Here is a 25,010-nt window from a genome sequence, read left to right as displayed (position 1 = left end):
ATGGCAACACAAGTCGAATTGTCGTAACGCAGGCCAGACGACGGACGTTAATCATAACGTGTCCTTATTCAACCGCGATTAATTAAATTCCTATACGCAGCTCTACAGTTGTTTATTAAAATATGTAGTATTAAACAAAGTATTCCTGCAAGAATCCAGGACCTACTTCACTAAAAGACAAACGATTTTATGTCTTAAAAGTTCAACGGACTACATATCCCAGAAAGCAATGTGAGAAGCGGATTGTGGGTGTCATCAGCCGGGCACCGGTGGCGTGGGTCTCCCTTGCCTTGACAGACTGCAAAGTATTTCTCCTGTCTTTTCTGTCTACACAACAGAATAATAGATAACTGGTAATTTGGGTCAAAATGGCGGTAGGTCCAATTCTCTAATTATTTGTAGTTTAGAATGATTGATTTTGGTTAAGAGGCAATGGATACGTGGTATTTCACTACATTAACTTACTGTAGCCACTAGCTACGTTAGCTAACATGAGCTAGTTGTCGAGCCTACTGCAGAAATAGACTTGAACTAAGTCTGACTCAGCTGGACGAGATTACAGCTGTTTTCTTGTACAACACGTTAACAGTTTTTCTAACCTATTCTGTTCTATCCTATACAATTCAGCTCGTTTTTTTCAGGAAACTAATTAATTGTTTTCTTGACGTGTATTGAGTTGTAGAATAATCTGTCAGTTCACTTTGCAGCTATTTGCTCTGGTCTAATGAACTATCCTCTTACTCCTCATTGTCTTCCAGGAGAGGAAGGGAACAGCAAAGTTGGACTTTTTGAGAAAGATTGAACTAGAGATCCAGGATAAATGGGAGAAGGAGAGAGCATTTGAGAGTGATGCACCGACAACAGTTGGGGAAAGCACAAAGTGAGTAGCTGCCTGATCTTTGTATCATAAAGACGGACCATATGTTCTATTTCTGAAGAGTTTTATTCTCTTTCGCACACATGATCTTGGAATTACAAACATCTGAACAGGAAACAATTCACATACTGTAGATTGTTGTACTCAGGAATGTCAGAGCAGATTCGGGAGATGTACCTCCTTCATTCCTGATGCAACAATGAGCACACAGTCTATTTGACATGTATTGTAGTAGGTATATATTGCAGTTTTTATTTTAAAACAAGTCATGGAGATGTAGGTGAAGCAAAAAGCTTAAGCTGCATGATGTCACATACCCAGGGTGAGCTTTTGCCACTAAAGGACGCATATATTTCCCAGTTCATGACCTCTACTTAGAAACATATATGAGATTGCATACCCTTTTGCTCTCTAATATGTATTTTAATAAGCTGTTTCCTTCTTTCCAGCAAAAACAAGTACTTTGTCACCTTCCCCTACCCGTACATGAATGGCCGCTTGCACCTTGGCCACACATTCAGCTTGTCAAAGTGTGAGGTAAGATTGTATACAAAAGCAGAAAGAAATGAAGACTGAGACACTAACTTCCTCTGTTAGCACCTGTGACAGTTATGTGAGGAGCAAATATTCATTTTAAGACTACTGGTGTCTGAGTTGCTGCTTCTCATTTTTTTTTCTTTGCAGTTTGGTGTTGGTTACCAGTCTATGAAAGGGAAGAAATGCCTCTTTCCATTCGGGCTTCACTGCACAGGAATGCCAATCAAAGTGAGTGTTTGTTTTGTTTCTTCAGTCCATCACATAACTGCAGTGTGTGTAGTTGCAAAGAATGGAGTAGGGCTGAACAATTAATTGAAATTTTATTGAAATCACAATATGGCCTTCTACAATTTTCAAATCACATGAAGCACAATATTTGTTGAAGGCAAAATGTGTGTTATAATACCATTTTTAATTAAATATTGTGGTGCTGCAGAGATGTCCTGGCCTACACATCATATTCTACAGAAAATATCTTTGTTTGGTACAGATCCCCACAAAAGTCATACCATAATCATTCAATATATTTTTCAATGAAAGTGAGAATAACAATGTAAAAATGATCATTACCTCTAATATCGCAAATCATATTGTAATATCAGTCAAAATAATCGCAATTAGTTATTTTTTCAAAATTGTTTAGCCCTAGAATGGAAGTAGTGTAAGAATTTTAGTTATGATAATTGTTGGCATTGCCCCAAAAATCTATGTTTGTGTGGACGTATGAACTGACATAATCATCTCACACTACATACTTTTCATAATTTTCCTGCCCAATTTAAAGAAACAAAACAATAAGTGGTATTCATCATACCAATGCTACATTTTTACTGGCATACCATATCAACATTTAGGAGGCTATTTCTGCTACTAATTCCCTGTCTTCAACCCTCTTACACACACACTGCCGTGTCCTGTTGTCCTGTGTTCATAAATCCACATTTTATCCACCAGGCCTGTGCAGACAAGCTGAAGAGAGAGATGGAGCTGTATGGAAACCCTCCACAATTTCCAGACGAGGAAGAAGAGGAGAAAGAGAAGCCCCAGACATCTGATGAAATCATCATCAAGGATAAAGCAAAGGGCAAGAAGGTTAGAATCTGAGGGACCATATTGATGGCATTTTCCACATAGGGATGAAGAAAAAAAAACTGAATTTAGTGTATGTACTTGTCATTAACAGACAGAGCTCATTATGTCAAGTTTTTCTTTTTAAATAAACTACATTTAAATAAATGATTTTTCTTAAAAGTTTAGTTTGTCTCTTTGAGGAAGCATTCTTATACTTATGCAAGAGAACATAATTTACTGTAAACTATGATGAGCAGTGTCTTCTTGCAGCTGACAAATCCACTGCAAAATCATCATATTAGTCATATTAACAACTTGATTTTATTCTATGAAAGGTATGAGTTTAGGTGTCCCAAATAATACTCTTCATCAAACATACTGGACAAAAATGGTGCTTTATACTGTTGTAAGCATTTCTGTTTTTGTTTGCATTCTTATCTACATAATATTTAGTTCACCATTCACAAGGGATACTTCCACTTACAATATTCAATTTTCTCTTATTCCTCCTTTAGAGTAAAGCAGCAGCCAAATCCGGAACCGCCACTTTCCAGTGGGACATTATGAAGTCTTTGGGCCTGAATGACCAGGAGATTGCCAAGTTTGCCAATGCTGAACACTGGTTGGAGTATTTCCCTCCTCTTGCCGTCAAAGATCTCAAACTGATGGGAGTTAAGGTAACTAAGTATAAGAATCTAGCAAAGACTATCTTTGTCTGTTGTTTGTATCTGTCTTTCACTCTGTATTTGTTTCTGACCCTTTATACAGTAAAATATGACAACTAAATGTATGCTTTGATTCACATTACTAGGATGTATTGACCCTGAGTATAATTAGTCTAAGGTATACATTTTAATTGATTGTGTCTAAATCACCTCACAGGTGGACTGGAGGCGTTCATTCATCACCACAGATGTGAACCCTTTCTACGACTCCTTCGTCAGGTGGCAGTTTGTCACACTTAAGGAAAGAAAAAAGATCAAATTTGGCAAAAGGTGAGGTCATAGAGGTTTGTCATTTGTTCTGTTGCATGGTTCTTTCAGCAATATAGGGAAAAGTCAGGGTAGTAAGAATTTTGCTAAAATGCACCACATTATATAATAATCAGGACAATATTTATGACATTGCAATTTTTCTTTTAGTTTCAGGGAGTATAATTTGATATTTGACCATTGTGTGTTCTTTTAGTTGCATAATATGAATGTCCCTGACTCCTGTGCAGGTATACCATCTACTCCGCCCGGGATGGACAACCATGCATGGACCATGACAGGCAGACAGGAGAGGTACATTCACCTGCATCATCAGACCAATTTATTAACTGTGAAAAACTAAATTGTGATGTGATTATACAGTATATAACAAAACTGAGTGCATCCCTGGCCGATATCCCTAAATTGTTAAGTAATTACAAATAATTTCCATTTAATACAATTTTGTTTTTAGATAATACCCAAGAAGAATAAAGCCAATCCATTTGAAAAACAGAATGTTTGACTAATTGAACTCTAATGAAAGGTCCATATTTAAGAACAAACTGCAACAAAAGTCAGTAACACCATTCATTCATGAGACTCCACTCCTTTATTTTTTAATAGTTTGTATGCCCACCTTTGTCTTTGATGAAAGATTTGATCTTCCTGGGCATGAATGGTACCTGTCTTTCCCAGATCTGTTTTGTCATTCTTCACAGATAATTATTTTCAGCTGCTCTTTGCTAGAGGAGTTTTGTTGCTCTACCTTCCTGTTTAAAATTCTCTAAAGGTGTTCTGTTGGATTCAGATTCAGGGGACATACTTGGCCAGGTCACAGTTTTCACTTTTTTCTTCTTTAAAAACTTGTATGTGATTTTTTGCAGTGTGTTGGGGATCATGTTGGAAATTTCCTCTCCTGCCAACCTTCTTGAGAATGATAGTCATCTTTTGATTCAGTATTTGGTAATACAAACTAGCATTCATAGTTCCATCTGTAAATATCATCTCCCCTAAACCGTTAACACTCATGCAGACCCATATCAGCACACTCCCACCTCCATGTTTCACGGTCAGCACTACGCAATCAGTGTGGTTGTTTGTAATTACAAATAAGATCGACTACCCTACACTTCACCCTAAAAATAATGCAATTACTGTCAGGTGATAAAAATTTTGAATCATTTAACATTTTAGTGATATCGCACAGGGGTGTACTCAGTTTTGTTATATACTGTATATAATCAATTGTGCATCTTAAAGAAAAGATGTATAAGGGACAACACACCTCACATTTAAAACACTTGACCATGGGATCACTAGTCATTTTATTTGAATTACTATGTTTGTTTATTCCATCCTGCAGTTTTGTGTAGTTGAGGAAAAGTCCACGCACTGAATTGACTTTTGTGAATGCTTGGTTTACTGAACTTGGCACAAAATCTTGTAATATCAGAAAAAAACAACTAAATCCCTTAAAACTGTCTCTTACATTTAAATGAGGTTATCCGATTTTTTTTTTAACTGGGAGATGTATTTAGTTAATTTGCCTCTAACTAATGTGTTTACATCACCTGCAGGGAGTTGGGCCTCAGGAGTACACTCTCATCAAGATGAAGATTGTTGAACCGTACACAGCAAAATTCAAGTCCAAAGTCTTTTATAGCAGGTAACAAATCACACGTAACACTTCACTGCCAGTTATTCTTATTAGGAAGGATACCTTTCCACAGACAAGTTTTGCATGAATAATTCTCATCTTGATAACCACAGTACCATTAACTCTAGATTTGAGAGTAAAATGTTGAAACCTTCCTTCCCGCAGCGCGATGAAAGGCAAAAACATGTACCTGGTGGCTGCCACTCTGAGACCAGAAACCATGTTCGGCCAAACCAACTGCTGGGTGAGACCTGACATGAAGTATGTCGCCTTTGAGACAACCAACGGAGACATCTTCATCTGTACTGGGAGGTCTGCAAGGAACATGTCTTTCCAGGGCTTCACAAAGGAGAATGGAGTGGTGCCAGTGGTCATGGAGATACTGGGACAGGTACTGCCTTTTTGCACTTATTGCTTCCAGCCAAGGCAAATAAATTCTAATGATTTTTTTTTTTGGCTTTTATTAATTCAAGCTAATGGTGTAAGGCATTAGCCTGATGTATGATTTAAATGAAATAAAGCAGTTTGCGTTTGCAAAAGTTGCAGACTTTGAATTTAAGAGGTAATTTTGAAATGTAAAGACAATAAGAAGCACAAGATTTCATGTCTATAGCACAAAAACTTACAAAACTGGTTTACTGATTACTGCAGTCACATTTTCCAAGCAGGATGGGGTGCGGTGCCTCCTGTATGTATTTAGAGTAAGTAATCACATGTGGCTCTCCATTCTTTTTTGCCCCTTTCTAGGATATCCTTGGCTGTGCCCTGAGTGCTCCTCTGACCTCCTATAAGATCATCTATGCTCTGCCCATGCTCACCATCAAGGAGGACAAAGGTACGAGTGAAGAAGTTGGGTAAAAAGGCAAAGACATAGATACATCTAGAGAGGTTGTGTTGTTCGATTTTTTTTTTTTTTTTTTTAGATTTTTCTGGACAGAAATCTGTCTGTTGAATTTGCTTAAAGCGTCGTAGCTTTTGAAAGGCTTCTTTGACAGCATTGCTCACAGCAGTCAGAATGCCCTTGAGTGGAGGTACCATACTCATCTTTTCTTTTCACATGCCAACTTGAATGCTTGTGAAATGTGGCTGGCTGTTGCTTAATAGTTCAACCAAACCTACTTGAAGTGTGTCAGGATGTTAATATCAAGATAATTTATCCTAGTGTTTATTACTTTAGATATTACTTTCTGCAGAGAAGCCACACAGAGCTTTATCCCTTATTCCTCCTTGTCTTAAATATTCTTGGCAGAGCTTATGGAAAACTACTGGGGAGTCTCAAAATAGCAGGCCAAGGTCACTATTGAATTTATGAAGTCTTCCACTGTGATGTCAAAGGATGGAAGTAATGGCTGCTTTTTTTGCTCCTGAGGGAGAACATTTGTAAACATATGACATTGATCTAATTGCACTCAGATTGCCTCTGCTCTGTTAGAAGTCAGTACTATGTATTCCTCTGCTCTTTGGTGCTTGAGGGGTGTAGTTTGTTTGTATTCATGTGTCCTGTTGATGAATTTTTGGGTTTGAAATGCCAGAATTCAAATAAGAATGGGTTTTTCATGGTTATGGAGAGCAATGCGCGAGGGTGAATCCGGGTCATCCTATGAAATGTATCGGTTTCCAGACCATGTTTATTTGTTTTTCCCCTCTTCAACAACTGTAATGGTGGCCTTAACCCACTATTAGTTGGTTGTTCCAGTGCCGCTGTTCAACAGTGGAAGAATGGGGTGGCGATGGGCACTTCTTTGCTTTGAATGCGTGTAATGTAAATGACAGTGTCAGTGAGAAACATACTATCTGTTTTGCATCAATACCTCTCATGTGTCGGCCTTTTTGTCTATGTTTTCCTCAGGTACTGGGGTAGTCACCAGTGTACCTTCTGACGCTCCTGATGACATCGCTGCTCTCAGGGACATCAAGAAAAAACAAGTGAGGACACCCAAAAATAAATGAAACACTGACAACAAAGCCTATATGAAACTTGTGGAGATATTAAAATTTTAAAATGTTTTAATAGCTTATGCTCTTTAATTAGGCTGCCATTTAAAGAGACATCCACTGACGAAGCATGCACTACATTTTGCAGTGTTAATAATGTCTCTGTTAATGCTTGCATTCCCGAAAGGCCCTGAGAGAGAAGTATGGAATCGAGGACAAGATGGTGCTGCCTTTTGAGCCAGTAAGCCCATTTCCTGAAATCTGTTTGATTATTAATAGTCATGTTGGATTTAACCAACCAATTCTAGTAAAAAAGACACAAATATGAAAACAAATTCAGTCCGAGTTGTTAAATTTGTGTATGTGTGTGCACATGTCAGGTCCCTATCATAGAGATCCCAGGCTACGGGAACCTGTCTGCTCCTCTTGTGTGTGATGAGCTGAAGATTCAGAGCCAAAATGACAAGGAGAAACTGGTTGAGGCCAAGGAGAAAGTCTACCTGAAAGGATTTTATGAAGGGGTGAGTCAATTCATTGGTTACTGAGGAATAAAACAGCTACATAGGTCAGCAAAATGCAGCCCCTCTGCAAAAACCCCCTGTGGATTTAACTTTAGGTTTGAAGCTTGTATGATTTATCTCCCAGGCACAAACCAAGCAATTCACATTTTACGGCTAAACTAAATTATTCATTAACTGGCTGTTGGGTATGTGTTGCCCTCAGACAGTTTGGTTCTGTCTACTACTCAAAAACTGTGCATAAGTGTGGGCTGGTTTCTGTATAATATGATGCACATACAGAGACAGGGTTTGAAAATTGTATGTATTTATTTTTCTGCTAATCCTTAAATTCACAAATTCAGTTGCCTCCACTGTCAGTAGATTGTACATATCAAAGAAATAAGAAATTAAATGCAGGTGCAATCTGCAAGGGACCATGCAACAGCACATTTGCTCACATTTCATTCGTATACACAGATATACTGAGTATGTGTCTTATAATTGACAGAACTGCCAGAAATGTGATTGAAATGCATCAGTGTATGTTACTGTGAATGAATTCCTGTCTCAGATCATGCTGGTTGATGGCTACAAGGGGCAGAAGGTCCAGGATGTCAAGAAGCCCATCCAGAAGATGATGGTAGAGAAGGTAAAACACTTATTTGTTTCTTGTGCAAAAACATCTTCTAAATAAAGCATTTGACTTTATCTGACTTTATCATAGATATTGTTCGGTGTCTTACGTCTGCCCACTGTTACAGAGTATCTTAGTTGCCATGTATGATTCGATTTATATCAATATTTAATGATGTAGGCTGTGTATTGATCTATCACAGGGCGAGGCCGTGATCTACATGGAGCCAGAAAAACAGGTCATGTCACGTTCAGGTGATGAGTGTGTGGTGGCTCTCTGTGACCAGTGGTGAGTGCTGAGTGAATTCTGATCACAAGAATCTTTACACATTAAATATTAACGTTTGTTTCTTTTGTAAAAGGAAGAAATGTTATGACCTCAGTGAATCTGAGGCCACATGGCTTTGTGATTTTAAAACTACTAGATCAGAAGTGGATTTGGCGTTTGTAGCGTCAGCCCGATGATTTTGAGATATGTCTTTTTCAAAAACACAATGTCCGATGTCATTGGACTATGTTTGGATATGCTAATATTGAATGTGTGTCTTTCAGGTATTTGGACTATGGGGATGCTGAGTGGAAGCAGCAGGCCAATGAGGTCCTCAAGTCTTTGGAGACGTAAGACACTGACCTCTGATGAACTGAATTCCTTTCCCATTTTTTTACTTTGTGCAGTGTTTGTGTGTGCAGGTCTAGAAAATCTTGTAGGAAGTGTGGAAAATGTATTTTAATCACCCTTTGGTTTTTGAAAAATGTGAAAATATAATATAGCTTGTAATTATTAAACTGAAAACAAAGCTTATCTTGCCAAAGTCTAAAAAAACAAATAACCATCTGCTTCTGTGTTTGTATATGCTCTGTTTTGTAAAACACTACACAGATTTTGTGAGGAGACCAGGAGAAACTTTGAGGCAACTCTGGCCTGGCTACAGGAGCATGCCTGCTCTCGTACTTACGGGCTAGGTGAGTGTTTACCTCTATGGTGTATGTGTGCAGGATGGTGTCTTTTACTTTCGTTTTATTCGCTGCCTCTTCCAAAAATAGCATCGTTTCTTGTATTAAGATTAAATCTACCACCCTGCAAAAGATGAACTAGTGGTTACTGATGGTTTTGGTCTATAGATGGAGACAGAGTACTGATGATAAAGCACCTAGCAACAGCCTGTCTTTCTGGTCATACAGGAATAGATGCAGACTGAAGGCCAGCTGGCATTCAGAACTAACCAGTCCAGTGCAATCTAAGCCTGTTGTAGACTCCTACTGTAGAAATCTCTCCACACATTTTCAGAATATGAATTTCACCAATCAGTATATCAGACTAACAGTTGAAACCTACGTAGATATTTTTGTAAGGCGCAGGTTGTGCAGATTCCTTTCACTGCCTCAGTTATTGAAGCAAGGAATACTTTTTTGATTTTCAAGTAAGTTTTCAAGTAAGAAGAAAGTTTTTTTTTTTCTTAAGTGAAATGTAAATGAATCAAAAAGTAGGTTTTGCAAAAGTAGGTACATTTTCATAACAATGTATGCTCACTGGAAACCTGAACTCACAAGCTTAGTGCACTTGAGACTGAATGAGTAATATGTCCTCGTTTTTCATCCTCTGTCTTTCCCCTAAAAGTTACCAGAAAGTAAAATTTGAGGAAAAGGAACAAAAAAATGCCACTTCTGGTTTGGTTGAGTTTAGTTAGCAGACAATAAAGATTTACATCTCAGTTTGTTTGCCAAGGATTACACAGTAAACCCAGGATTTGTTCTATCATTTTGGTGTTTTTCTTGTTACCAGCATGTAACCAGCTTAACAAGACAGCGAAGGCAACAAAATATTGTGTCAGTACAGAGGACACAACGGCTGTTTTTCCTCATTTTTTTTTCTCTTGTGTGTGTGTCTATGTGCGTGCCTCCTGGTTACCATAGGAACGCGGCTGCCTTGGGACGAGCAATGGCTGATTGAGTCGCTATCAGATTCAACCATCTACATGGCTTACTACACTGTAGCCCACCTCCTCCAGGGAGGCGTGCTCAGTGGACAGGAAGCCTCACCATTGGGCATCAAGTATGGACACACACACACACACACATGTCTTCACATTAGAATGAACAAGGATTAACCACTAACTGATGCACTCTCTCCCGCTTTTTGGTGCCTCTCTTTCTCTTGTCCTTCTCTCTCTGCCTTCAAACAATAATGGATGTGATTCATCTGAGGGAGAAAGACTCCAATTTAATAGATAAATGTAATGATTTCAAAAAGACAGGCATTGCTTTTCAGTTTTTTGTTGTTTTTTTTCAAAAAGTCGTATTTTGCTGAGTATTCATCCATGGAATAAGAATAACAAAATGGATAAAAACCAGCCCTCAATGATAAATGCTGCATTTCAGAATCAGTTCATAGCCTAATGTTCATTCAAGGATCCTCAAATCTGTTCCTCTGCACTGAGATAAAATGGCAAATAGAAGTGAAACACTGCCTAACACTGCATTACACAAAAATACACACTCACACACTAGCAATTAATAACTTTTTTTCACCTTGCTTCAACCCAATGCATCTTTCTGACCTTGACCATTTTTGTCTCTCTCTTTTTCTCTCTCTCACAGACCAGAGCAGATGACCAGAGAGGTGTGGGACTTCATCTTCTTTAAGACGTCTCCTTTCCCCAAGACAGACATCCCTAAAGAGCATCTTCAGCGACTGAGAAGGGAGTTTGAGTACTGGTACCCTGTGGACGTTCGTGTGTCTGGCAAAGACCTGGTGCCTAACCATCTGTCTTACTACCTGTACAACCATGTGGCTATGTGGCCCAAAGACACGTAAGTTTGACCACTCAACCGACAGAATGTGCAGAGAGTTGAATGAGGGGCTAGATTCATAGCATGTATTATAATTCATTAGCATCCAGGTGATTTGAGATGTAAGGAGTGGGTCTGTTTATTGATGAAAGAAGAATAAATAAAAGTTTTTCTGGCATGACTGTGATTTTGTGGTGGTGTTTACAAGAACAGTGTCAGTTTTAGTGTTTTAGATAAACAGTGGTGTGATATAAGCGTTGATACTGTCTCAATCGAAGAAAAGTGACAAGACTAACCAATCAGGGAAAGTTACTCATGTGTGTTAAGAGTTGTAATTGCCAGTGATGTAGGTGGCAGAAAGCACGACATGGTTACCTGGATTTGGAGGAACATTATCAGACTGAAAACAGAGCTACAGTACATTATCCAGTTTCAATTTACTGCCACTACAGTGGTTAGGAATAGACTACACCAAAGTATTGAATGGGTTCTGGTTAAGTCCTAGTTTTAGCTTATTTTGACTCACTCTTGACTTGCCTGTACTCAGTCTCAGACTGTGTTGCATTGCAAACACATGTTTGGTCTATGGAGATGTATATTAATATTGGAGAAATGTTAACATCGTGATATTGATTGTAGTGATATCACCCAACCTTGTGTATTGTGTGCATTCATTCTGCTGTGGAAAGGGGATTTTATTTTCTTTGTTGAGCTCTTAAAAAGTATTTAAATTGATTTCAAAAAGTGTGCAGCAACCTTAGATCAAGGTTGATGTGATTATGATGATGATGATGATGGTGGTGAAGATGAAATCAATGATTAATTCATCTCTCTTGTCCACAGTGGGAAGTGGCCACAGGCGGTGCGAGCCAACGGACATCTGCTCCTCAACTCTGAAAAGGTATGTCAAAATTTAATAATGTGAAATGTTAATCTGTATGTATTTATATTAATCTCTCAATTTGTTATTAAGGTTATATGTTCAGAAGAAAAGATCTGGTCCTTACTGACAAATTGGAAACATTAATATAATAATATTAACATTATTATATTTTGCAGCAAGCTTATGTGTTTAATAAGAATCTCTTATGTGCCAGTGATTAGCTAGTGTTTGATTTTTTTTAATTACTTTATGTGCTGTTGATTTGTACTTCTTATCCTTTTTTTTATAGTTTTAAACACAGACAGTCTGTGAACCAATGCTTTTATTCCACAATGCTTTGTAATGAAATTGTGTGGGCGGGCATGCTCCAAAGATTTTAGCCGCTAACATCTGTTTTTCCGTTCACCAGATGTCCAAATCAACTGGAAACTTCCTCACTCTCAGCCAAGCCATTGAAAAGTTCTCAGCAGATGGTACCCTGTGTTTCTTCTTAATTTATCTCCCTTCTTTCTTATCTTCTTATCTTTTACTCCTCTCATCTATCACAATTTTCCTCCAGTATCTCTGTCATGTTTCATTAAAGCATAAGAAAAAAAGACATCAGGTATACATTTAGAACAAATCACAGTGTGCTAGCGTAAGCACGGACCATTAGACTTTATTGTATGATAAACATCTTTTATCCCCTGGCAAAGATAATTAGAAAACGCCCCATTCTCATAAGCTATTTGAGGTGTTGATATTGGGTTCTATGAATGTGTATTATAGATGTCAGATCTCTTATACTGCGCTGTATGTAATGACTATATAATAATGCTTTAATCACAATGTAATCAACAACATGTAATCAAGGCAGCGTACATTTAATATGATCTTTCCACCAGAAGCAACTAATAATTGTCCAACAGCTGTATAATATTACTGCAAAAGAAATATTCCTATTAATCATAAATCATCATGTATTTGCATGATCATCATTCCAGAAAGGCTATATCCCCTGTTGGTGTCTCCACAGGACAATAAGATACACAGGAGAGAAGAAAAGTATAAACTCGAAAAATCTTTTTTTTTTTTTTTTGTAGGAACTTGACAAGGAAGAGAAGATTTTGTACTGAGGAGTTATAAAATTATTTTTCTGAAAATGTCATTTAAAACAAAGGTCTTATCTTTTCCGGGTTCTGTTCGGACCAATTAATAATTACAATCCATTTTAAATTTTGTTTTTCATCTTCATTTGCTTATTTGGTTTTATTTATCTTGTGTTTTCCAGCCATGACTATTTAGTCTTTTTCATTTATACCTGGAAGGGGACACTGATTAACCCTACACCTCAGGTTTAGTCAATCCAGCCTTTTTCTTTTTTTGGTTGTTATTTCTACCTTCTTCTTTGTTTTTATATTCTGAACGAGCTGAGAAATAGATTGGTGTGTCTGTTTTGTCTCGAGAAGCTGCCCTGCTGTGGGAGTAAAAAACTTCATGGTTTGACAGCAGATAGATGCATTAAGTTGATTTCCTGTTCCTGACTTCTTATAGCGTGGAGTGATGTCTGCTGGGTATTTGAAGGTTTCTCAGACTGTGGAATTTTCCACAAAGCCTGTTCACTTGATTGTTTAAAAGTATTTTGCAGAAGAGAAAAGAAATACTTTGTTGGAATGTTTGCATTTGTATAATATGATCATGAGGACCCATATAGTTAGATATTTAATTACAGCAAATCTCAAAGACATGGGTGAGAATGAGGAGCACTGAAACATTAGCTAAAAATCTGTGAGTTTTTGCTAAGGTATGATAGAAAACTCAGTCAAAGTACAATCTGTCTTATCCTTTCAACATGTTATCTGTTGTTTTGTAACTGTTGCTCATGATTAATTTCCTGCTGTTTCAACACATTCTCTTCATTTCCTCTCTCAGGTATGCGTCTGGCTCTAGCTGATGCCGGTGATACAGTGGAGGATGCCAACTTTGTAGAGACAATGGCTGACGCTGGCATCTTGCGCCTCTACACCTGGGTGGAGTGGGTGAAGGAGATGATAGCCAACCAGAACAACCTGAGGACCGGACCTGCCGATACCTTCAATGATCGGGTCTTTGCCAGGTAGATGATGCAATTCATTCAGAGCGGGTGGATTGTGGATTGACAAGCTAGCAAGATGTAGAGATCACATAAATTATTATTGAATTATTAACTTTCACAATAAGCAAGGCTATATACATGCATCTCCAGCATTCAGCTCAACATCATTTAATTACATGGTGCCATGTCGATGGATGCAGGAATGGACACAAGAAGCATCGAATGGTAGTTAAGTAATAAACAGAAATTTGGGCTGCAAATAATTATTTATTTATTATTTTTCTTTATTAATGAATCAATTGTTCAATCTATAAAATGTTGGGAAATAAGGACTAATACCCATCGTAAGACCCAGAGCCCAAAGCGTCTTCTTCTTTATATACTGATGATATGAGAAAGAGAAATGCTGCAGATGTTCACACTGGTCAAACTGGAACCCACAAATGTGTGGCATTTTATTTTGATAAAATACCTCTATCAATTAATTAAAGAACTAGTTTGAGATTTGCTTTCTCGTTGACAGTTAGAAAAAGATTGAATAAGAAGATTGATATCATGCTCACATTTATTCATTCATTGTCCAGGCTACATCTAGCAGTCTGTTAGCTTAATATAAAGACTGTAAACAGGAGGAAACTGCTAGTCTGACTGACCAAAAGTAACAAAATTCGCCTACCAGCACCCCTGAAGCTCACTTATTATCACTTTATATCTCAGTCTATACTGTGCAGAAAAAGATAATACCATGCTTAGCACTGGTTGGCTACATCAGTTTACATACAAGGTCGTAAAGTGGAGGGATTTGAAATTATTTAAGTGAGTCAATTTCTTTTTACATTGCAATGCAGTGCGATTTCCTGAGGTTATGTGAACTGATTATTTAAAAAGTAAAAATAAGATGACCAGTTGGCATTCAAGGGAAAGAAATGAAATTGGGCAACTAGAAGTGGTTCAGTCCTTCAGAATTTAGATGATGCCCTCAGAAAATCATGACTTTCTTTTTGATTCTTCACTTTTCAATGCTGAAAAGTGAATGGTAATCTTACTTTGCAGACTGATTGAAAGGATTTTTTGTCCTGTCTAGTGAGATGAATGCAGGGATCTTGAAGACAGAGCAGCACTATGACAGGATGATGTACAAAGAGGCTCTGAAGAGTGGCTTCTTTGAGTTCCAGGTAAATTAAATCTCCTTTTTGTAAAAACAACTCTAATACTCTCTTATCTTCATATCTTATAGATGAGTATGTTTTCCATCCTCCATTAGCATTTTATGTGATCATATTTTGAATACTGCAAAGACAGATAAAACAGTAGACAGAGCATGACATGACTTAGGATTCAAATGTCAAATGAGTGTGCAGTGAATTTACTGGATTTAATAATGTATGGAATAGTTCAGGAATCGCCCAATAACCCATGATGATGATGACCTTTTAAACCATTGATGCGTGTATGCAGGCAGCAAAAGATAAGTATCGAGAGCTGGCCATTGAAGGCATGCACAGAGACCTCGTCTTCCAGTTCATAGAGAGACAAACTCTGCTGCTGGCCCCCATCTGCCCCCACATCTGTGAATACACCTGGGGTCTCCTCGGCAAGGTAAGAAACATATGGATTTGGCATCATACCGTGGGTTTAATGTTCTGAGTTGCCCTTGCAGGTTCAAATCTGACTTCGATCCTCTCCTCCCTTCTGTATTTCATGTTTATCTCCCCTGTATACATTAAAGTAAGACAGAAAACAGTCCAAAAGAAACATTTAAACATCCAGTGTTCATTTACATCCTTGAGTACACCTGGGATCAACAAGGCAAGAAACATACCAGCTCCATGTAGGCCTGCAGTAGCGCTGATCCCACAGCTCATGTACCTGTGTGAAATGGCTACTAACACACATATATTCCCTCCGTTGGTGTACATGTCCACCAGGAGCCTGTCTTTACACTACGGGCTTCTTTTTTTTTCATCACTATGAAAGGAATACACACTCTGTTGCACGCTCCCCACAGCACAGAGAGCCAAGAATATTTTTAACACTCGAATTTATGAATATGAAAGAACACTGCTGTGCTAGAGACAGGTTTTTTTAGTTGTCGCTTAGCAACAACAAAAGTCCCACAACCAGTGTTTTTCTCCAGTCATGTGTTCAGCACCACTAGCTAAAGAGCTAAGAGGCACTCGGTGAACTCAGAGGTACACACATAAATGTGGGATTCTTACACATACCCAGTTAAGGTTTTTTTTTTAATGAAAGTGGTGTAACCTCTGGCTGTGAAGTTAATAGGATTCTCAAACTCCAGTGGACCTCAAACATTTCTAGTTATCCACACAAAACACATTTTTATACCAAAATGCATTAACAGTCTTTCTCCATCACCCATCCCACCATCCCTCCTTTCCTCTCTCTCTCTCTCTCTGTCCCTCCTTGATAGTCCGGTTCTCTGATGAAGGCATCGTGGCCTGTGGTGGGTCCAGTTGACGAGATTCTGATCCGTTCCTCTCAGTACCTGATGGAGACTGCACACGACCTCCGACTGCGACTCAAAGCATACATGCTTCCTCCCAAAAACAAGGTAAAGATATGTCATGCTTCACTGCCACTTTACTCCACTCTTGTAATGGCTTTTTAAGTAATTGTGAAAATTAAAATAGATTTTTTTTTTTAATTGATTGCTTTGTTTTTTAATAGTTTTTGTTTTTGTTTTTTTTTAAGTCCAACACTTGTCTGGAAGTGTTCATTAAGTTTAGTAATTAAATTGGAGTCTTTTCTCCCTCAGGTGTTGTTTATCACTTCCATGGTTGTTTGATGAGGAGCACAATGATGCAGAAAATAATTAAAACTGCACAATAAGTAGCTTGAAAATATCAGAAAACAGCAGCCCAAAATTTGAGTTCAGTAGCACTCGATCAAATCTGAATCCAGTATCCAATTTGCTTATCCAATCTGAATCCTTTCAAATCACTTACTGAATCTTTTTTAGGTTTATAAATAACTATGAACTAAAATCAAAGAACTAAAACTCTTTGCAGGATAACATATTTGTTATTTCGATAGTTTTGTGCATTCCTGATTTTTTTTTTTTTTTTTTTAAAGAAAGAAAGTAGGACAAGATTCAAAGAGATTTGTTTGATTGAGAGCTGAACAAATCCACATATTCTACCAGCGTGGAACTATTTGGAAGTAGAAAGGAGATACCTTGCGACTGACTGACATGATGTTTTTCTTCATGGTTCACAAAAATTATATTTTGAGCCAAAACATTACCCACCTTAAATCCTGCTCTCAGTGTATTCAGTCTGTTTTTCCAGTTCCAGACCGCTTTCATTGTGTTAAAGGTGCAATGAGGAGTTTTCAAGGAGGAGTTTGTATCCTGAATGCATTTCCTTCCTCATGAAATATTTGCTAATCTGATTTTTAATTTTTCAGATAGCAGCTTTGTTTAGATTCATGTTTACTTGCTAGCAGCCTTCTTCCCTGTCCTTGCTGGTGCATTTCTGCATTTTTTTTGGTGCATTACTGACACTTTTAGATCATTGGAATAGTGTGAATGCTTTGCCAGAAAGGTGTATCACACCACTGCATGTGCGTCCTGTGCGTACAAATAAAATGGCAACCCGCTTGTAAAGACATGGCTTCATAACCCTTCTTGTGCCAAAAACTCCTAAGGGCACCTTTGAGCATGCTTACAAAATATGTAGGAATCACCTTACCTGATGGTCAGTACCTCTTAGTCTGACCACAGACCATGTGTAGTTTAGTGATGTTGTCTCCCTCTGTCTCTGCCATGGTAATCTGTTTCCTGTTAGATACACTTGAATACCTAGGTCTTGTTGTGTTCACAGCAGGAAAGTTAGTCTATTGTTTGTTAACAGTTAGGCACTTCGATAACTGGCAGTAGGCAGCTGGGAGAAAAGCAAAACAAGTATTGACAAGATTTGAGACAGCCAATATCTCTGGCTTCCAGGCCGCTGTTATTGATTTGCTGCAAACGTTTTGTTGCCGTGGAGGCAAAATGGAGGGATGATGGAAAAAGAGGAGAAGAGGAAAGACATGAGAGGCAGTATTTTTATAATAATAATAATGATAATAATGTTTTCAATATGTATGACATGTGAACATAATTACACAAGATACATCTTTTGATTTTATGAATGTGTCTATATTTTAAAAAGTTAATTAATTACCAAATAAATGTGTGATTAATGGTTGATTTTTCAGAAAATGCTGTCAAGGGCTTTATGCAACCTGTGGACTTGAGCCTTTTTTCACCAACAAAATGGAGATATTCACCATCAGTTCAAGCACAGTAACACAAATAACATCAAAATCTGAGTCAACAGCATGGGATATGATGAAGTCCTTGGCCACTATAAAAGCAAAATGTTCTCTTTTTTGTGCAGTATGCCTATTAAGTAGTTTTTTTCTCATTTTCATAATGTTTAATGTATAGTGGAAATGGGCTGTCACATCAAGACTCATTGTGGAAACATGCATACAGGCACACATACAGTACAGGATTAGAGTAGACATGACAGCTGTCACGTAAAATAATTCATAGATGCCCATCTTCATAGCAGATGATCACATGCACGTACACGAGGAAAAAAAACAAACTACTGGTTTCTTGGAACACTCCTATTCAGGCTACTTACCCTGAAATATATACAGTCACTGTACTAAATGAAAGCAAAACCATCAAAGTCTTATGTACCTGGACTATATAGATATATTATTCTTTTCTTAATGTTTTTATGTTGTTTTCCTCCCAACAGAAAGGTGACTCAAAGCCCCCAGCCAAGCCTTCCCACTGCACCATCTATGTAGCCAAGAGCTACCCTCCATGGCAGCATAGTGCCTTATCCCTGCTCGGCAAGCACTACAAGGTGAGGAACATGCATACACAGCGGTAATGTGTGACATATGTTACAAAAGCATAGTGATGGACTGAAATCCTCACTCCTGTCCGTTCATATTCTCACATTGTATCTTAAATGATCTTATGAGTTATGCAGTGTTTTCTTTCAATTACCATTTACCCAATATATCTCTTCTCTGTTCCTCTTTGGCTCAGTGTCTCACCTGTCTGTTTTTTCTTTTTTTTTTTTTTTTCTTGGCGTCTATCCAGAGCAACAACAAGGTCCTTCCAGACAACAAAGTGATTGCAAGTGAGCTGGGAGCTCTGCCTGAACTGAAGAAATACATGAAGAGAGTCATGCCTTTTGTGGCCATGATCAAGGTAAATCTAGGGGAAGAAGGTCGACAGTGTTGTGGCATTTGTGTGTCTGTTTAAGACACATCCTTTTCCTTCTCCACACTTCTCTACTACTAATATTGGCAAGATATCAATGCATATTTTGTTGTTTTTTTTTTTTTTTTTTAATTTCTTAACACCTTTATTATAAATAACTGATTCAATGCCAGCAGTTTACACGCATTTGCCCTTTGCTCTTTTTCGTGGGTTTTTTTTTTTTGCATTTTTTTTTTGTTTGTTTATTGAGTTTGTTATTAGGAAGCTGTTTACTGAACTTGTCTGTGAGGTGGCTTATCATGTGTGTTTGCACACAGCTGTACTTCTGATTGGTCTACAGTCTTCCCTGGTGATTCTATTGAAACTTTGCAGTCTGAATCTTCAAAAGCTTTTTTTTTTTTTTATTCTTCTTTGTGTCAAACAATGACAAAACTGTAGTCAATACAACAATACCAAATACATTCAAGGAATACATGGTCTGCAAGCTTCAGCGTGTTATTGATTTAAAAGAGTACAAAGCGAACTTTTGCTCGATTGTACCAGTTTGTTTTCTACATTCATAAAAATTTGAATGTTTTTTTTTTTTTTTTCATGAGCAACTTCAGATGATGATGAATTCCTATCACATTGCAAACTGCTTTATTTCTAATTTAGGTGTTTTTTTTAATCTAGTAGCAGCATTCACCAAACACATCCTGTCATAACTGGACGGTAAAAATGACAAGTGTCACTGCAGTAACTGTTTTTTTGTTGTTGTTGTTTTTTATATTAAGTTAAACTGTACATATATACATTACACTTATGGTCAAATTGCTAATAAATGAACAGAAGCACAATACTTTTTAAAATTTCAGTCATCATGTCTCCCAGGTGCTTAGGGGTTTGTTCAGGTGCTGCTGTTTCACTGCAATGATCAAACAGAATGAAACTAATAAATAGTCATGATGAGTTTTGTGTTTGTCCATGGTTTGCCTCTCAAGCTGGTCTTTCAGCTTTCAAGTTGTTTTCTCTCCCAGCTCTTTGTTTGATGGTTTGTTTTGGCATCTTTTGCTTAATAATCTCATGATGACAGCATCAGCATAACAATGAACGTTGTGTGTAATGCTGAATTATAAACTATAATTTTATTTCTTCAGTAGGTGGATAGAATATAGCGTTTCCTCCTATTCTTCTAATTGATGGGTTGAAAACCGAATACTAACTTCCTGCACTTTCCTCAGGAGAATTCAGATTATTTATTAATTCATGTCCATCATTCACACTTGTGTTTCTGACTATTTGGGTTCTGCTTTGTGTTCTGTAGGAGAACCTTGAGAAGAATGGGCCCAGGGTTTTGGATCTGGAGCTGGAGTTTGATGAGCGGGCAGTTCTGATGGAGAACCTGGTCTACTTAACCAATTCTCTGGAGGTATGTTCCAACACTCCTCAAATCAGACATGACATGACACAGACAAAACATGAGCATTTAACATAAGTTCACTTGATTCTGTTTGTCTTTACATGCAGTGTCAATCTGTAACATGCAGGTGCAGCATTTAGGTTACCTCAGAAATACCTCGGCTTTAGAGCTGAGTTTCACTACCTCTGCAAAAGTCAGTTGAGACAAACCTGAGCTCAGCTGTCAGTCAGCATATCCCTTAATACTTTTGTCTGCACAGAAGCTTTGCCTAGTCAGAAACAAAAAGCAAGGTTCCTAAGACACTTTTGTGAAACAGGCACAGCTTTAACCACAGAAAAGGAAAATTGTTCATAATGCACATCAAAGTAATACCCTGAATCCAGTTCTTGTGTTTCTGAAAGATCATAGCTAAAGAAAAGCCTCCACACTAGAGAACAAAATGGCACTGACATATGCTGTATCATTTAGGACTGAAAAGGGGAGATGTATTACTTACCTCACAAACCAACACTATCATCACTTCAACTAGAGTGAGCTTAAATCTGTCTTTTGAGAATCAAACACGGTAGACTTGAAAGGTCCATGGACGGTCAGTGGAGAAGTGGTTTATGTACCAGATGTGCTTTCAGAAGTTTCTGTGGGCATTTTGTTATCTTTCTCCAGCTATGAAAACTGTTCTCTGTTGAATTCAAGCCAAAGTTAGCCGCCATGCTCTGTGAAGGACAAAACTGCACGCTTTAATGTCTTTTCAATAGTATATGCCAGTTTTTTAGAAAGGGTTTTCTTGTTCTCAACTAGTTTATAATCCTGGCACTCTATGTACTCTCACACTGAAATACCATCCCTGATTTGAAATATGTGACAGATTAGTGTAACGCCAGATGTTAAGTCTCAGATCACTGCAGGAGCCTGGTTAAGACCACTGACGTTTGCCAGTGTGCATACCAAACACACCTGTACACACACTGTCTGTTGGACTGGACTGATCCGCTGATTATCGTTCTTGTTCACAGTTGGAGCAGATAGACGTCTTGTTTGCATCCGAGGCTGACGACAAAGTGAAGGAAGACTGTTGCCCAGGGAAACCATTCAGCGTGTTCAGATCAGAGGTAAATGCTTTTGGCTTTGTTTTGGCCGCTCAGTGCAAGGTGTGTGTGTGTGTAACGGTTCGTGTATTGGTCCCGAACCGTTCAGTACTGGATGTTCGGTTTGGTATGTGACTTTACTTGGTTCGATATGCTCCCTTACCCAAACAGTTACTGTTTAGTAATCCACTTACTCCAACATGTGGAACAATTATCATAGCGCTTGAGTTCCACCCAGAACGTTTTGGCAGTGCACCACTTACCCTGGTTACCTTGGTTACCTATCCTCATGTAGTGTCGCTGTTGTCATTATCATTAAAATATGTGCCGTTATCCTATATTTAAATGATATTGCGTCTCCTCCCCTCTCTGTGACAGTCGACTTTTCTCTCTGCCTTTGAGTGAAGCCGTTCAGAACAACGATAAACACATTTGACTTCCAACATGGTCAAACAGCACGTTGTAAGAACGAGTTCTGAATGACCATAAATCAGCAGTCAGCAGGTGTTCTGACTCCTTGCAGGAAACAGAAGGGTTGTTTTCCTTTTCCACTGCAGCACAACTAAAGTATTTCAGTAATAGTGGTTGTTTTATACTGAAATTGACAGTTAAATTGTGTGTCTGTGTTGCGCCTCTCTCTCCCCAGCCCGGAGTGTGTGTGTCCCTGGTCAACCCTCAGCCATCCAACGGCTTGTTTTCTGCAAAGGTTGACATCCGCCAGGGGGACAGCAGAGACAGCGTCATCCGGAGGCTAGCCAAGGTCAACAGACTCATCAAAGGTTAGTATGATGAATGGGTATACAGCAGAAATTTATAAATTACCGCAAGGAACCCAAAATAACCTTATACAAAAGACTGTGATCAAAAAAGGATGAAAACATTCGCTCAGTTGAGATGAGAATGTTACTGAACTGTTGAGTCATTGTTTACAAGGGAGAGTATGTGGAAAACCTTTTTATCAAACATCCAGGTGGCCTAGCTAACTAATTATGTAACTGCTGTCCAACAACCAAATCTGGCCTGGAATTATTGTTCAATGTCATCTCTCCAATTTCTCTCCAATTTCTTTCCAACACAACACCATCGTGCATGAGGACTGGAGAAGGGAGCGGCGCCATAAACGACACTATGTGTTTAATGTGATGACAGGCGAATATCTCGACCAGTGGTGCTTTTCAGCTGCTCCTTATTGTCTTTCATGTTACATGTAATTGTGCAGATGTTTTCTAAAGAAACAGTAGAATAAATTTGAAGTGCATTACCTTATATAAGAGTTCCGTGTGAACCAGTTTGCCCTGTAGCCTGCTCTCCTTTTCACTCCTCTCCTTTCTGCCTTTAACTTCTTTATCTCTTCCTCCCCATTCTCCTTTCTTCATCCTCATCTTCCCATCCTGCCTCTTTCCCTTTATCTCCTCCCTGACTTTCCCTCTTTACCGACATCCTTTTCTCTTCTCCCCCACCATCATTTCATCCCTCCACTGTATCTCTCCTCCACCACATTCCCTCCTTTTCTGTATTTCCTCCAAATCTCTCTCTTCCTCCCTCTTTTGTCTCTGTCTGTCTTTTCATTCTCTGTCATCTCACCTCTGACCCCTGTGACTTCCTCCCTTCCACCAGATCTGTCCAGAGTGAAGTTGATGAGGTACGAGGACCCCGTGCTGGGGCCTCGCCGGGTGCCCGTCCTGGGACAGGAAGAACAGGGCAAACTGCCCATCTCCAACAAATCTGTGTTCAATGTCAATCTGGAAGAGCGGAAGGTCACTCTGGCTGACAATGGCCTCTCCGTAGATATCGGGGATACTCTGGTTTATCTGATTCATTAGAGTAATATTCTCTCTCACACACACAGACACACGGGGGCACATTCAGCAGTGAACTATTTGATAAAGGTTCAACTGCATCATGAAATGTTACCATAAAACAGGTCATTATGACTCAAAGCCATAGAACACTGACTCAGAAATTTCTGTAAGTTTTATAATTTATGTTTCTATATTCGCACCGTTTGCTACCGCACATGGTGTTAGATCTGACAGATATGCTATATACTTTTCACTGTCGAGCATCTTTTCACTGCTGAATGTGACCTCAGGGAATATCTGGAATTAATGGGACCTGAAAAGTTTGCATTTATCTTCCTTTTAAAAAACATACAAATAAAAAAAAAAAAAAAAACACATGCAGTTTCAGTATGTTTAGATCTGGGTTTGGTTGGCACAAAACAGAGATCGTATAGATACTATTCCAAGACTATTTGGTCTTCAGAACTCAAGTTAGGCGTACTTAAATGTTAATGGTGTGAAAAAACCTACAGGTGAAAATTGAAAAACATCCCAAACCTTTTAATTCTCTGTTATGGGAGGATAACACCAGACTTTCTATTTTATAGCCATCTTTTCATTATCTGTTAGATCAAAGCTTATTTCATTTTTTTTTCTTGTTGTTCCACTCTTTTTGCTGCCTGATATGATGCATAATAAATAAGCAACTATCTGTACAATGAAGCTTTTAAATAAAGTTTTTTGAAAGGGAGTGATCAAACATCTACTACCATGTCCTATTTTGTCACTGGCCAACCACTTTTTTTTATGTTATTACACTTTGAGACTGCTATTGCAACCTTCTGAATGCCTGTTGTTTTCATATAGACGGTAATGTGTCTGCTGTGTTCTTTTATATATTAAAGGTGAGACATATTGTTCCCTCATGTTTTGTCAGTCTGTCAGACAACTTTCTTATTTTCTAGCCATGGATGGTGCATGTCTGACTGGTGCTTTTCCAGAGAAATAATAAGACCTATGAAATATTCAGCCTCTTTCTGTTGTTTTTCTCTCGCCTGCCTGTGCTGATTTATTCTAAGGACATAAATAAGATGAGTGTTCCCCACAAGAAAAAGATTCATCTCAAGAGTGTGTCATGGTTTTGGCAAAGTCACTGGACCTTTGCCCCGATAGTGTAGATAGTGACTCATCTGATAAGGATGATGCATACAAAGTGTAGCTGTGGGGGCATACAGGTTCTCAGAATTCAGAAACCCACAGGCAATATTTAATGACCTGAAGTGGGGATATGCAAAGGTGGAACAGTCAATAAACTTAAAATAAAATATTAACAAAACTAAATTATTCCTCATTATTATTCAGGTCTGGACACTCTTAACCTGAAGGTAACTGGGCAAAATATTTAAAAACTGACACTGTACACAAAATAGAGATAAAGCAATTAATTCTTCATGTGTTAGTGTAGTGTTTGGTTTCAAATATACTGGCTCACAAAGGCAAATATACTGTATATATATATGTGTGTACCAAATTTGTATCTAAAAATATTTTAGTTGTAGAAAATAG

General features: G+C 38.2%; 1 protein-coding gene across 1 annotated transcript; it reads left to right on the top strand.

Moving 5' to 3' along the window:
• Positions 1 to 264: 264 nt before the first annotated feature.
• On the top strand, positions 265 to 24,469 carry lars1b (leucyl-tRNA synthetase 1b). The gene is made up of 32 exons (XM_042432306.1): positions 265 to 374; positions 759 to 880; positions 1,327 to 1,414; positions 1,562 to 1,642; positions 2,369 to 2,506; positions 3,001 to 3,162; positions 3,368 to 3,480; positions 3,708 to 3,771; positions 5,037 to 5,125; positions 5,282 to 5,507; positions 5,864 to 5,951; positions 6,966 to 7,042; positions 7,239 to 7,292; positions 7,432 to 7,572; positions 8,123 to 8,200; positions 8,388 to 8,473; positions 8,737 to 8,802; positions 9,065 to 9,147; positions 10,099 to 10,237; positions 10,783 to 10,995; positions 11,818 to 11,875; positions 12,267 to 12,330; positions 13,769 to 13,952; positions 15,016 to 15,106; positions 15,390 to 15,530; positions 16,363 to 16,503; positions 18,704 to 18,814; positions 19,057 to 19,167; positions 20,483 to 20,587; positions 21,592 to 21,687; positions 22,310 to 22,442; positions 23,281 to 24,469. Exons 1-32 carry the CDS (start codon positions 369 to 371, stop codon positions 23,484 to 23,486), a joined length of 3,555 nt encoding a protein of 1,184 aa, XP_042288240.1. The 5' UTR covers positions 265 to 368; the 3' UTR covers positions 23,487 to 24,469.
• The last annotated feature ends 541 nt before the right edge of the window (positions 24,470 to 25,010 follow it).

The sequence above is a fragment of the Thunnus maccoyii genome, chromosome 13, assembly GCF_910596095.1.
Source record: "Thunnus maccoyii chromosome 13, fThuMac1.1, whole genome shotgun sequence".
In the NCBI taxonomy this organism is placed as follows: domain Eukaryota; kingdom Metazoa; phylum Chordata; class Actinopteri; order Scombriformes; family Scombridae; genus Thunnus; species Thunnus maccoyii.
This window is presented reverse-complemented; position numbering and strand designations above follow the sequence as displayed.

Excerpts from the sequence above, each read along its gene's own strand:
- lars1b (XM_042432306.1), top strand. Across the intron at positions 7,573-8,122 it reads TGAAAGGATTTTATGAAGGG|ATCATGCTGGTTGATGGCTA; the intron begins GTGAGTCAATTC and ends TTCCTGTCTCAG. Across the intron at positions 8,803-9,064 it reads GTCCTCAAGTCTTTGGAGAC|ATTTTGTGAGGAGACCAGGA; the intron begins GTAAGACACTGA and ends AACACTACACAG.